At 36.9% G+C, this 15,552-nt stretch overlaps 1 protein-coding gene across 4 annotated transcripts in view; it reads left to right on the top strand.

Moving 5' to 3' along the window:
* WDFY3 (WD repeat and FYVE domain containing 3) overlaps positions 1-15,552 on the top strand; it is a 240,653-nt gene that overhangs the window by 79,117 nt on the left and 145,984 nt on the right. For all 4 annotated transcript variants that reach the window (XM_039217080.1, XM_039217078.1, XM_039217079.1 and 1 more), the window contains exons 4-5: positions 4,289-4,398; positions 10,937-11,098. In XM_039217080.1, coding sequence (XP_039073011.1) covers positions 4,289-4,398; positions 10,937-11,098 — 272 coding nt within the window. The remainder of the gene's footprint in view (positions 1-4,288; positions 4,399-10,936; positions 11,099-15,552) is intronic.

Here is a 15,552-nt window from a genome sequence, read left to right as displayed (position 1 = left end):
AAAATTTATAATTTTGTGGTCATATCATGTGCAGTGTATAGCCTAATATTTTTTAAAATTTAGTTTACTTTTTTGTTTTTATTTTTTTAGAGAGACACAGAGAGAAAGAGAAAGTGTGTGTGTGTGGGTAAAGGGCAGAAGGAGAGGGAGAGAGAATCTTAAGCAGGTCCCATGCTCCGTGGGAACCCAACCCAGAACTCAATCCCACAGCCCTGGGATTATGATCTGAGCTGAAATGAAGAGTTGGATGCTCAACCGACTGAACCAGCCAGGCCGCCCTAAAGATTTTTTTCTCATTGTAGTTATTTGTTAAGTTCACCTATGCAGTCAGCTTAGTTCTCAGGGCACTTGGTCAGTTTACATCACTGGAGCAAAAAATCTCCACCCATGTAAAACTAGTATTTTCAGGTTATTATTACTGACGTTGCTGCATGATAAGTGCCACTATTAAATACAGTGGTGTGCTTTCCTGTGGGCAGTGTCCTGGTGACAGAGAAGCTGGTTAACGCCACAATTGGCGTCTCATATAGCATCTTGTGGCGGGATTAGTATAATGTAGTGAATCTCCAAGTAGACAACCCAGCCTCTTTTTTTAAACAGAAAAACAGTGTGCCCCGCTGTCCTCCAAGGATTTCAAAGCCACAACACCCTCAGGTAATTTCATTCCCAAGGTGTGGTTATGTATTATCAAATGGAAAAAAAAAAAAAAAAAGCATGGAGGCTATGAGTTCTAATACTATTTTTCTGACTAACTTGTGAAAGTTTTTTGGAGATGGGAAGGAGTTTTTAGGGCTTGGTTTCATCATTAACGAAGAAAATGTAATAATACTGTTAATGTGTCTCACATTATCATCCTGTTGCATCAGTTTGAAAAGGACTGTGCTTTAAATGCAAAGGAAGAATTGTATCACACTTACTATTAACAAGTTTTGCATTCTGATTGTTCTGAATATTGTCTAACAGAAATCACTTACATTTGCTATTTAAATTCTTTTAAAATTGTCTTCATTCTAGTCTTACTTAATCTAATAATGAGCTCTACTAACTCCATTTCTGTATTTTTCGGCTAACTATATGTATTGAAATGCAGTGTGAAAGCTAAAGCTTGAATCGAGTGATTGGCAACTCTCAAGATGGGTTAATACGTCCTTTCAGTAACTCTTATAACCTTAAGTCATTTAAATTTTTATTTGTTAAACATTAGTGAAATTAAAAGGTTCTAATGCAATTTTTTTTTTTACTAGAACTGTTTTTCTTTCCAAGTTTTAAGAAACTATAATTTACGGAGGTTTAATTTAAAATTACTTTCTAGTATATATAATTTTTTAAAGATAGCAACTGATGTTAAATACTTTTACAGTGACCTTCTTGACTCATTTAAATACAGAGTGGGAGATCCCATTAAAGTGCTTTGAAGGGCAACATACTGAAATAAGTAGGTGAGAGTAAATTAGTTCTTATGAATACATTTGTTATGTAAAGATCTTTTGTTTTTGAGGTCTTCTCCACATTCCTCTCAAAAAAGAGTAGTTGTTATTAATTTGGAAAGTTTATTAGATACTGTTAATAATTACACTGTCTTGATCTTTTTCACATATATTATTTAATCAGCTCAGCAATCCATTGAAATGTTGTAATGTTTAATAACAAATAGAATATTGAAGGCCTTAAAAATCCTTATTTGTCCTTTCTTATCCTGAGGAATAATATCTTATATTCATTGTCAACTGAAACAAGAGAAACCACACATTTGTATAAATGCCCACCATTACTCAAATAGAAGAACTGTTGCAAGCCAAGAGTACATTTTTGGTGTTTTGGTTCTCAAAATAAGTATTAGCCTTCCTTGTTCATAATTGACAACTTATTAAATAGCAGAAAATATATCTTTGTCCAATTCGCTTTTAACATTAATAGTGATACATTAAAAAAAAAAAAGCGTGGTATTCAGATTCACCCAAAATGTATTTTATTAATAGCTCTTTCGCTTTTGTACCTGGGAGGTAATTTTGTCTCTTGAAGTCAGTTTAGTTCTTCAATGTCTGTTTTCTTTTTGCCTTCTGTCAGAAGCATAGGTGGTATTGCCCAGTTCATGTTTTGTTGTTGTTATGAAATAGAATTTTGTTACATTGATTTCACTGTGGAATAATCCATTTGAAGACTGCAAGTAGCTTTTTAGTATGTTGAGTTAAGAAATTGGAAATGCACAGTTTGACACCAAAGTTGCCTTGGAGATGAAAGCATAGCATGTCAGCCTTTGACAATATTACTCACTAGAAAGGAGTCATCTTCCTTACAGGAGCATTTAATTCCTAGCAAGGAAGGAGGACTATGTAACAAATTGGTCCATTACAGGTTTGCAAGAAAAATTTGCAGATCAATTTTTACCAGTGATCTCAAACCACAGTTGCCAAAGAATGTTTCTCTGTGGCATTCTTTTATTTGTTTGCTCCCCTCTCTAATGAGCACCTCACAGTGTAACCAGCCTTAAACATTGCTTTCTTCATATTATTACTCCCCTTTTCTGAATGTCCAGGAATCTCTGTTATCCATAGTCAATTCAAACACTGTTGATGTTCCTAACAAGCTGATCTCGTCCTCCTTTGATCTCCCTGGGTTGATTTAGTCACTCATTGAACATATATGTATTGAGCACTTACTTAGTGTCAGTGATGTGCTTTATACTAGGGTCTGGCAGTGAATGAGGTGGACGAGGAGTCTCCTCCCATGGTGCTTATTTTCTAGAGAGGGATGAGAGACTACAAATCACTCAAATTATGAATACAATAATTTCAACACTTTTCAGATATTGAAATATTAGAAATAAGCCAGGCTTCTGTTGGCTTCCATGTTTCAGTAAATTTTATCCCTACCTTTATCTCTTGCAGGCTAGACAGCTTAGATTTGAATGAACGTTCTGTCACCGACTAGCTGTGTGGCTCTAGGCAAATTACTCATCTTCCCTGTTTCTCAATTTGTATTGGTACAAGGGGTACAGTAATAGAAAATAGCTCATAAGTTCTTATAAAGATTAAATGGGTTAAATCTTCAGGTACTTAAAACAGTATGTTTGTTATACAGTTAAGACTTAGTAAAAATAAACTATTTAAAAGTTTTTCCTGTTAAAATATTCTTTCAAATGGAAGTTTATAAAGATAAAATATGCCCAGCCCAGTATTTTATGTAAGTCTTGTATTCACTCAATTATTTAATGACATACTTTTATATTGATTGTCTTAAATGGAAGAAAAAAAATACCTCTAAGGCCACCTAAATTCTGTTTATTCTGCATACTGCATTTTTATGATGTGTGTTAAGTGTACATTAGCAGCTTATCAGGTTGTTTTTGTTAAGTGAACAGATTGCACACATTTTCTGACAACTTCAATTCATCTCAAATATTGATAGAAAAATTGATTAACTCTCTGCTGATGAAATGAAGTGCACGGCTTAGGGATTTGTCCATTTACCCTTACCTCTGAAGACATAATCGACTGAATTTACTTGACATATTCTTCCAACAGTGCAGTTCTGTGGCTGACACTCACCGTTCCTACTGTCAGCTGCTGCTCAAGTCGCCCCTTGTGTGTATCCCTGGGGCAGCCTCCTGATTTATTTCATCTCCACCAGAGTCTCTGCCTTGCCAGTCTGTCTTCTGCTCACTAGTGAATAGTCTTAGAGTAATCCTTTTATCATCTACCTTGCTCAGGAAGCTACATTTACTTTCTCTTGCCCAGAGAGTCAAATACAGCCTTTAGATTACTTTCCTTCATAAATTGACTTTGATTTTCTATCACTCCTGTTGACACTAGACTCTAATTCTCAAAATGCTCTTGTAGAATATTAACCCAATGTTATTAAAGTTATTTGTCTTGATCTTACATGTTAGGCTCAGTCTTCTATTTACACTTTTGTTTTAATACTGTGCTTTTAATCTCTCTGTTCCCTGCTTTCCCTCCCACTTCCTAGACAAACATATCCTTGTTTGCCAGGTACATTTAGCTCAAATTTTACCTTTCTTATGACTCTCTTCGACTAGCTCATGATGTAACTGTCCCTATAATATATAGGTTGATTTCTTTGTTTCTGTATTAATATGATGATAATGCTTTAAGGGTCTAGATATATCATTAAAATACTGCTCTTTTTAACATATTTTACATAGGGCATGTAATAGTGCTGATTTAAAGCACGTGCTTTGTAAATAATCATTTTTTGACAGGTTTTAAGGAAGAACCTCTTTATGTGTTATTTCCCCCCATTTCATGGCTTTCCCTTGGTTTTATAGAAGCTGCAAGTCGGGCCATAGTCCAGTTCCTAGAAATCAATCAGAGTGAAGAAGCCAGTAGAGGTTGGATGCTTCTGACAACGATTAATTTGTTAGCATCCTCTGGTCAGGTAAGTTCTTTGTTTTCATGTTTGATAACTTGAGCTCCTTTTTTATCCTCTTGGAATTCTGTGAAATTAAATTTATCATCACATCCAAATAAGATTTTATGATAATCATTATATTCTTCCAATCCTTCTAACATATTATTTCATGCTTCTCCCAACATCTCATCAGGAGGTTTATGTTTTACAAATTTTACACCTGAGGAAATGGCTAACTTGAATGGTGTATTTCATCTTTGTCATGTCATAACACACAGAGAGCATGACACCATCAGTACAGCATGTGGGGCATAGCAGTGGACTTCCTTTGACTGTAGGCCAGTAGCCTACAGTCTGGCTCTGGCCAATAACCCACATCAGGGAAACTGCTTTAGAAGAATCATCTGACCTTACTTTGCTAATAAGGAATAAATGACATGAACAATACTTGTAAATTCTTCTAAATTTTATGGAAAATGGGGAATAGTGAGATTTTCAGGATAATAAATATTCCGTTCCCACTTGATTTATTCTGGAGATTCCTTTTATTCCCCCTCTCTAACTCACCTGTAAGCATCTGCCATAATCTGTGTTGCATGCACTCAGCTATGAGGAGACCTTACTTTTGGCCTTTGATGTACTGGGGATGAAAGAAGTTTATTCAGGGACACCTGGGTGGCTCAGTGTCAGGTAAGCATCCTATCTTGATTTCGGCTCAGGTCATGACCTCATAATTCGTGGGATGGAGCCCTGCATTGGGCCCTTCGCTGACAGCGGAGAGCCTGCCTGGGATTCTCTCTCTCTCTCTCTCTCTCCCTACCCCTCCTCAACTCATGTGCATGTGCTCTTTCTCTCTCTCAAAAATAAATAACCATTTAAAAAAAAAAAAAAGGATGTTATTCAGCCTTCTAAAATTCAGAGTAGAATTACCTATCAAAGTTAGTACCAGTCTTGAGAATGGTTCTTATTTAAATTATGATTCAAACAACTCCCATCATTTAATAATGGAATTTACAGAGGTGGGTGTGACATGACTCATACTACAGTGATGGGCTACAGCAGAAACAATGTGTATCTCTTAGTAACCGTATCCTGAAACTAGTCACTAGCCTAAAGTAGTAGCACTTAGACTTTTTTTCCCCCTTAGAATAATGTTTCCCTTTTTTGTTTGCTGGTTGATGTTTGTTTGTTTCTTAACATCACAAAAGGAATCTGACCAATTTGCTTTGATGTACTTGGGACTTGCCAGATTTTAGCCCAGAAGCCCCACATCCCAGACAACTCCTAAATCCTGGGCAAATGAAGATGTTTATTCATCCTAAGTAACCTTCAGATAGTCCTAGAGTGGCCAACTGTTTCCATGTATCTGTGACCATACCAAAAAACTATCAAAATTGTTATTCTATTTGCCAATGATGCTAGCTATAAATGTCTCCATATTACTGTACCAAAATTTGGTTTGGTTTAAAATAGCATGGAAAATAATCATTTTTAATTGTGATAGTTCTAAGTCTTATTCCTGTTTTCTGTAGTTGCTGTCTTTCTCAGGTGTGAACAGAAACTGTGTCCTACCAGGATATCTGACACATGCTAGAAAGTCAGTAAATGTGGATTAACCTAATCATTTTTAAAAAACTTTTTTTTAGAGAGAGACAAAGATTGCAAGCAGGGGGAGGGAGGAAAGGAAGAAAGAGAGAGAAACTTTTTTTTTTTGAACTTCAAAAGGAATAAAAAACCTTTTTTTAAAGATACACATAGAGCAAATGCTCTGACAAAATAATAATAATAATAATAATAAGTTGTATTCAAAACCAACCTATTGCCAGTCTCTATATGTCTCCGATTTTTTACAGAAGGACTTCAGATACTCTATGAAATTCCTCAATATAAAATTGAGCCTTCTAAACATTCTTACCATATAATTTTTTTTTAATATTTAAAAGGATACCACCTAGGAATAATGGTAAATAGAACCTATTCCATTTAGACTAAATACTCCAAAGACCTTTGAGCAGATTCACTCTGTGTTATGGAAATTAACTCTCCTGCTGTCCAAAATGTAATAGATCGGGGTGCCTCGGTGGCTCAGTAGGTTAAGCCTCCGACTTTGGCTCAGGTCATGATCTCACGGTTCATGGGTTCGAGCCCCACATTGGGCTCTGTGCTGACAGCTAACTCAGAGCCTGGAGCCTGCTTCGGATTCTGTGTGTCTCTCTCTGCCCCTCCCCTGTTCACGCTGTCTCTCTCTGTCTCTCTCTCTGTCTCTTTCTCTGTCTCTCTCTCTGTCTCTCTCTCTCAAATAAATAAAAAAACATTAAAAAAATTTTTTTAAATGTAATAGATCAAAAAAGAGAACTTCTTCTCAGAGTATGTTTAGGATTACCAAGGGCAAAAGGGTAGAGGAATTATTATATTTCAAACAACAAAAATGGGTCTAGAAGGAGGCACTGAATACATGCTAACATTAAACACATGTAACAAACAACTCTGTTCTAACATTTAAGGTAAACTCTATTTTTTAGATCAAAGGCTTTATTTTTTTCAGAGTCCAGAGTGCTAACCATTACACAATGGAACCAAGGCTTTATTTCTTTCAAAGACAAAACAAAACAAAACACCACCCCTAAGCATTTTGGAGTTTTACATATGCATTGTAAATTTTTTTTGAAATAGAAGTATGTTCAGAAAGGCACCATTCTATCAAAAGACTGTTCAGAAAAATGATCCAAGATTTGGAAATAAGTAAAAGAGATTACTGGGTGTTCTTTCAGTGGAGTGCTGGACAGGGTCTAGAAGATCCCCCTGGGATTATAAGCCTATTAGGGGTATCCACAACTAAATTAATTTTCCACTGACTAAGCTACTTAGAAATTTTGTATGGCCAGTGGTTAATTAATAGAAAACTGATATCACTGCCAAAATTCTTTTGAGAGTCATACAAACTCTTCCCATCCATAGCAATGCAAAGGGACAGATGCAGTTAGATGCCCTTGACTTGTTTTTGGTGAGAAAAAGCCCTGAATGTTAGAGTTTATTACTCTTCAGGATATTAAACAGGTTTACAAATTTATGTAAGTTTGCAAATTTATTTCATAGTTCACTTGATGGATTATATCCAGTCTTAACATCTTAATGGTTTCTTTATTCTTTATGGGTTAAATGAAATCATGTAAATGTTTTCATTTTATGTCTACATGTAACATGTTTTTAACTTTAAGAACCTTCTACTATTCTCTGTTTCATCACAACAAAGATGCACATGATGGATGTACGAAATGTGTGGAATTTGTATTTGTGGTTTTGTAATTTTTTGCAAGAAAAGCAGAGTAATACTGATGGTGTATGAAACAAAATTATAGAAATTAAATGGTTTTTAGACTAATGATACATTTTTTTCCTAGTAAAGTTATAAAATCATATGGACAATTTTAGTTTTGGCCTGAAACAACCAAGCTGTAGATCAGTAACTGACAAAGTAGTTGGGCATCCGATCAGGGTCCCCTCAATGGAGAAGACCACTCTGTGTTAGTTTGTCCGTCTTTTATTTCACAGTAGCGTTTTCTGTGTTTTTCTAAAATAAATTCTTTCTTAACACAAGGCCAGAAAGATATTAATCTATATTTCTTGAATATTTTAGTTTGCCTTGTTTATCCTTGAAGCTCCAGCTATTCCCACAAGGTCTGGAATATCGCTGGTATTCGGTACATAATTGTGGGTAAGTGAAAGAAATTAACAATTTTCAGCCTTGCTTTCATTGCCTATAAAATCTTTAAAAATTTACTTTTGATATTCAATTTTTTAAGGTTTTTTAAAATTTATTTCTGAGAGAGAGAGACAGCATGAGCAGGGGAGGGTCAGAGAGAGAGAGAGGGAGATACAGAATCTGAAACAGGCTCTAGGCTCTGAGCTAGCTGTCAGCACAGAGCCCGATGCAGGGCTCGAACCCATGAACCGNGGAGGGAGGGGTGGGGGGGAGAATCTTAAGCAGGCTTCACACTCAGCTCGGAGTCTGACTCAGGGCTCAGTCCCACAACCCTGAGATCATGATCTGAGCCGAAAACAAGAGTCAGATGCTCAATCGACTGATCTACCTAGGTGACCTTTTAACCTAATCACTTTTTAAAGAATTACAGATGTTGCCAATTATCAGTTTGGATACCAGGTTATACTTATACTCTGTTATAAAATGAAAAATCATACCAATTTGCCTAATGAAAAGGGGAAGCTAGTAACAATCTAACTAGAAAAAGATGCATCTTTTTAAATTTTTTTAATGTTTTTTTTTTTTTTTTAATTAGAGAGAGAGCAGGAGCAGGGGAGGGTCACAGAGAGAGGGAGACACAGAATCTGAAACAGGCTCAAGGCTCTGAGCTGGCTGTCAGCACAGAGCCCGACGTGGGGCTCGAACCCACACACTGTGAGATCATGACTTGAGCCAAAGTCGTACACTTAACCAACTGAGCCACCCAGGTGCCCCCAAAACGATGCATTTTAAGTGAAAATTTAGTGCATTATATTTTGAGCTTTTATCTTTATATGCCATTTTCTGTTGATAGCAGTGAGATACAGAGATGACTAAAATATATCCTGAATGAACATAGAGATGACAGAGATAGAATGAATGACCGTACTATAAAATGCAGTCATGGGATGTATGTATTGCTATGAAAATAGAAATGTGAGAGTTATAAATTTTGTAGGTGAAGTAAGAAGGAAAGATGAGGAATTAAAGTTTCTGACATGGGCAAGTATTTACACTGAGCATCAGATATATAGAGACATGGAGTATCTAGAAATAATCAATCCTAGTGGGAACAGCAAAGGGTTTTTGAAATATTTAGAGGCAGGAAATGTTACTGGATGTTTAGAAAGAGACCATATCATGCAAGGGATTGTTCATTAGGTCCTCTATCCTCACCATCCCTCTGCTACTGCATTAGTTCAGGCTCCATCTCTCATATCGTTTTCTGTATTAGTTTCCTAATTACCAGCTAATTTTCTGAAATCTGGTTCCATCACTGCTTTGTAACACTTCCCTGGTTCTCCAAAACCAGCAAAATAAAAGTCACACCAGAGCGGGAAAACACATGCAAATATAGGTCCCTAGGCATATACACTTGTGGATCAGTCAACCAGCTCTTTAACTTAAGGCAGGGTATCTCAGGGATGAGCCTCGATTGCTTCATGTATAAAGTAAGGATCATATAATAATAGAAACTACCTTATAAGGTTGATGGAAGAATAGATGAGATAATTAAAATGCTCAGCCTTATGCTTTTATAACTGATACTCATTAAAGATTAGACATTATTATTGTGGCATTTAGGAGTTAACAGTTTTGGACTCAGGTTCCTGAAACATACTGTATTGTATAGTTCAGCTCCCATGTATCTTCAGGTGATCTTTCCCCTCTTAATTTCTATACTCTTCCTCTTCATTCCTGGCAGTATTGATCATTCCTTTTTCATAGCTATTGATGAACCTGCTTCTGCTAGTAGACCACATTCTTCTGAAGGGCAGGAGTGCTTTGTCATTTCCTGCTCAGGTCCCAACACTCTGCCAGACACACCTATACATTCAGTAAATGCTTGATGAAAAAGTTAATAAACTAAATATAGATGATGCCAGCCTGTTGATCTCCAGTGTGGTAAAACTTTTTATTCCAAACTGGATCATGAAGTATGGCAGTTATGATAGCATAGTTCTTGAGACTGGAAGTGTTCACCATAAGAAGGTAGACTTTCTTCCTCTAGAAATCGTTGAAAATAATATGGAGATTTTTCATTGTTGGCTGTATCCCTCAAGTGTCCTTCCAGCCCCAAGAATGTTTAATAAGAATAAAAGGGATAGCAAGCAACTACTAATATATAACTTAGTGTTTATTGTATCTTTGATTTGTTATTATAATGCTTACATTAACTCTGGGACCTATTAATATTATATTTATTTTATAGAAGAGGAAAGTAAGGTCCAGCAAAGTTAGTTTGTCCAAGTTTATGGTTAAGTTTCTTTTTTCTAAATCCCAAAGTTTATTTTCTTGGAACATGCTGCCTCTTAAAAAATAACAAACCTAATAAATAACAAACACATCTCAGTACACACACACACACACATACATACATATATATGTGTATCTATCTATCTATATATATATATATATATATTTTTTTTTTTAGGAGAGAGAAAGAGCAAGAGCACATGTGTGAGCTGGGGAGGGCAGAGGAAGAGAGAGAGAACTGGATACAGGTTCCATGCCCATGCCAGGCAGCAGGGATGGGTGTGATGTGGGCTCTGTCTCACCATGCTGAGATCATGACTTGAGCCGAAATCAAGAGTTGGATACCTAACCACTGAGCCACCCAGGAGTGCCATCTCAATATCTGATTAAAGGAAATTTGTCCAAGTAGAAAATAAATATTTGTCCACATGGCATCATTTTTTAATTTTTCAGGCATTTAAAAAGTTATTTTGATATATAATTTTCTGGCTTATAATTTGTGAACTTACTTAGCTGTGTCAATTATGTCTATCTCCCTACTCACTTATTTATTGGTTTGTTTTCCAGAAAACTGTGGACTGCATGACAACGATGTCAGTGCCTTCCACCCTGGTTAAATGTTTATATCTGTTTTTTGACCTTCCACATGTGCCTGAGGCAGTTGGAGGTGCACAGAATGAGCTACCTCTAGCAGAACGTCGTGGACTGCTCCAGAAAGTTTTTGTACAGGTATGGAAGGTGCTGTTTGCCAAGCTATTTAAAGTGAAACAGGTGCACTCCTTAATGAGATGTTCTGCCTATTCCATTTTTTATGGCATTCCGTACTCTTTAGTACTGAGTTTATCTCATAGTTGTCACATTTCTTGAATCTGAACATTTCTTTTGAGGAATAATTGAACAAGGCATTAACAAGTTTATTTCTCTGAAGCGATTCAACTATTAAGGTTACCTTTGATACAACAATACAATCTCTAAAGTGAACTACTAAGCAAGAGAAGCTTTTATTGACTATCATATTAAATTTGGGGTAATATTTCTTGTAAGAGATTTTGTTTGTTGCTGTCTAAATATAGGATTCCTAGCTTATAAATCTTTAACTTGTAAAAGGCAGTTTATTTTAGTGACTGCTGCCACCCCCTCTGCTCACTGCTTGTAAAATCCTTTTTTTTACGACTGTTGCCCCTGTTCAAGCTTTTAATACCACTGGTGGTTAACCAAGGTTCAAATAGACCTTTGTTAGTTAGCCTAGAAATATCTCCATCATTCTGATATCCTTCATGGGACAAAATTTTCAAGACAAACTACAGACATTTGGAATATAGTCTGTCCATGGGACTAATACAGTATTTAAGAAATTTTTTAATGTTCATGTATTTTGAGAGACAGACACACACACAGAATGCGAGTGGGGGAGGGACAGAGAGAGGGAGACACAGAATCTGAAGCAGACTGCAGGCTCCCAGCTGTCAGCACAGAGCCCAGTGTGGCACTCAAACTCACAAACCTTGAGATCGTGACCTGAGCTGAAGTCAGACACTCAACCAACTGAGCCAAGTATTTTTTTTTTTTTTTTTTTTTACAAATAGTTTATTGTCAAATTGGTTTGCATATAACACCCAGTGTTCATCCCCACAAGTGCCCTCCTCCATGCCCATCCCCCCCACCCGCCCAACATCCATCAGTGCTCAGTTTGTTTCTCAGCATTCAAGAGTCTCTCATGGTTTGCCTCTCCCTTTCCCCCACCATTTTCCCCCTTCTTCTCCCCCATGGTCCTCCGTTAAGTTCCTCCTAATCCTCCTATATGTGCAAACATATGATATTTGTCATTCTCTGCCTGACTTATTTCTGAGCCAAGTATTTTATTTTATTTTATTTTATTTTATTTATTTTTTTTTCCAGAGCCAGCAGCTCTTTTACTTAAGGATTTTTTAAATACAAAAATATTTTTCTAAATAAATTCCTTAAAAACAAATCCTTAGGTAACATAAAGAATTTTTATAATATTAAAGTAAGTAAATTTTGCTTGTAGACTCCAGCCAAGTGTTCCATTCCTAATGGCTTTACTCTTTTTTTTTTTTTACAAATAGTTTATTGTCAAATTAGTTTCCTCATAACACTCAGTGCTCATCCCCACAGGTGCCCTCCTCCATGCCCATCCCCCCTTCCCCCCCACATCCATCAGTCCTCAGTTTTTGTCAGCATTCAAGAGTCTCTCATGGTTTGCCTCTCTCCCTTTCCCCCACCATTTCCACCCTTCTTCTCCCCCTTGTTCCTCCGTCAAGTTCCTCCTAATCCTCCTATACGTGCAAACATATGATATTTGTCCTTCTCTGCCTGACTTATTTCGCTCAGCATAACACCCTCAAGGTCCATCCATGTTGCTACACATGGCCAGATTTCATTGTTTCTCATTGCCATGTAGTATTCCATGGTATAGATAAACCACATCTTCTTGATCCATTCATCTGTTGATGGACACTTAGGCTCTGAGCCACGTATTTTAAAATCACGTTTGATAGAAGAGGACAGATACTGCATCATTATACTCGTGTGTATCCAAAGTGCTCAGACTCTTAGCAAGTAGAATGCCAGTTCCCAGGAGCTGGAAAGTGGGGTAACAAGAAGTTGTTGTTCACTAGGTATAGAGTTTCAGATTTGCACGATGAAAATGTTCTAAAGATCTTTTGTACAACAACTTGCATGTAATGAAACTACTGTACTCAAAAATGATTAAGGTGATAAGTTTTGTGTTATGTGTTTTTACCTCAGTTAACAAAAAAAACCCACACCTCTTTGAATCCAGTTCTCTGAAAGTATATAACTTAAGATGCAGATTTCTTAACTCTACAGTAAGGATAAATGAAACCTACCCAAAGGGTTTTTGTGAGGATTAAATGAAATGATACACAGGGCGATGGTGCTGTGCCCAGGATGTGGTGGACATGAACTACAAGTTCCTGTGATGGCTGCTCTTACCACCACTGCCATCACTGTCTGTGAGAGTAGCAGGGAGAACAGAGAGCAGTGGCTCTGCAATAGGTAAGGTGGAGCCGGGTGCCATGATGAGTGCGTCTCACAGTACCCCTCTCTGGGGTCTTTGCCACAGCGCTCTGTGGACATGTGAGCAATGAAAGGACTGGAGAGAAGCAGGTTTAGAAAGGAAAAGACAGGAGTATCAATAAAGAACTAATTCAACAAATATTTATTGAACATTGGACTTCTTAGATACTTCTTGCTAGTGGTTAGGTAAAATCCATTATCTCATATAACTTGCGAGACAACCCATGACTTCAGAGGTTTTGTTTTTCTAAACGATGATGAGAGCAAATAACAGAAATAGGATTAGAACTTAGGTTTATCTGAGTCCTGAATTAGATTGGATGAGAAAAGCAATAGGAATAAACAAAGGAGTAAATCCCATAGGAACTGTAGCTGCTTAAGACAGTGCTAATGAATGTAGTGGGCTAGTCTTTGCTTATTAGAGTAATAAAGCCATTCTAAAGAACAAATTAATATCTTAGACAATAAATGTAAGCTGACTTTTATGTATTTAATACGAAATAAGTATAGCAAAGATTTCTTCTAAAACTTAAAAAATGTTTTCTGTATCTGAATGTAGTGGGTGTTTCCAACTAAATGTGGGATTCATTTTAGCATATTGGAACCATTGAATGTTAAGGCCAAAAGGAATGTCAAAGAGAATTTAAAAGAATGGAAGTCTGCATTTAAAGTTACAGAAACTAGGGGCACCTGGGTGGCTCAGTCTGTTAAGTGTCCGACCTCAGTTCAGGTCATGATCTTGCAGTTCAGGAGTTTGAGCCCCGTGTCAGGCTCTGCGATGATGGCTCAGAGCCTGGAGCCTGCTTCAGATTCTGTGTTTGCCTCTCTCTGTGCCCCTCCCCCACTGTGCTCTGTTTCTCTTTCTCTCTAAAAAATAAAAACATTTTAAAAAATTAAAAATAGATATAGTTACAGAAACCAATAGGGGAAGCTGTGATCCATAGCAGATGTGTGGCAGGAATGGGAGCCTGGCCCTTCCCACTGCCGAGTCCCGTCTCCTGCAGTGCATCACTTCCTTGTTTTAGTTTCTCATCACCACCTAGACACTGCTATCATCATTTTGTCTCGAACACCAGTGGAGATGAACTTATTAAATGTTTTCAGAACACATATTGTTTATGATAGATGTAATCCCTGTGTTTATCTTATGTGACAGATGATATCCTGGGATCTGAGCAATTGGTACTGCTTCATGTAGGCATTCGGTTTTTTGTTTTTTTTGTTTAGATTTTTGTTTTATTTGTTTTTGTGTGTGTGTGTGTGTGTTGATATGGCCAGTTATTTCTCTGCCACACTTGGCTGTACTTAATGACAGAGTCCCTACAAATAGGTATGGTTAGTATACTGGAGAAGAGAAATGAGATATAGACTCTCCGGTTTTCTATTCCATAAAATGAAAGGATTACATGGGATTATTTCTGAGAATCCTTTTGCCTCTAAAGATTAAGAACTAGTTATTTTAAGAGTCAACAAATTTAAGGAATTAAATATAGTTCATTTTTGAGAACAAACATTTCATTTGGAAAAAAGTATTTTATAGGGGCGCCTGGGTGGCTTGGTCGGTTGAGCGTCCGACTTTCGCTTAGGTCATGATCTCGCGGTTCGTGGGTTCGAGCCCCGCATCGGGCTCTGTGCTGACTGCCAGCTCAGAGCCTGGAGCCTGTTTCAGTCTGTGACTCCCTCTCTCTCTGACCCTCCCCTGCTCACGCTGTCTCTCTCTCTCTCTCTCTCTCTCCTAGAAATAAAAAAATAAAAAAATAAATAAAAATAAATAAATAAATAAATAAAAATTTTAAAAAAAAAGTATTTTATATTTGGATTTGCTTTTATGTTACAGATTAGATGCCATCTCTAATGGCATCCATCTCTGTAGTCACATAATTGATAATACATCTTTCTGAGCATAGATATTTATGCTGCAATTGACTCTTTTTCCATATTATCTTTTTTGTTGTTGCATTTGACACATATGGAAAAAGATAATACCTATTACACATGTTAAGTCAGTATCCAGTAATTTCTCCAGGCGTGTGTGTGTGTGTGTGTGTGTGTGTGTGTCTGTCTGTCTGTTGTGGGGCGGAGGGTAGAATGCCTCGATTTACGAATTCTGTAAATGTATTACT

The sequence above is a fragment of the Hyaena hyaena genome, unplaced genomic scaffold (assembly GCF_003009895.1).
Source record: "Hyaena hyaena isolate Hyena2069 unplaced genomic scaffold, ASM300989v1 scaffold_664, whole genome shotgun sequence".
NCBI classification, from domain to species: Eukaryota; Metazoa; Chordata; class Mammalia; order Carnivora; family Hyaenidae; genus Hyaena; species Hyaena hyaena.
The sequence above is the reverse complement of the archived record's forward strand: the minus strand, read 5'-3'. Positions and strand labels throughout refer to the sequence as shown.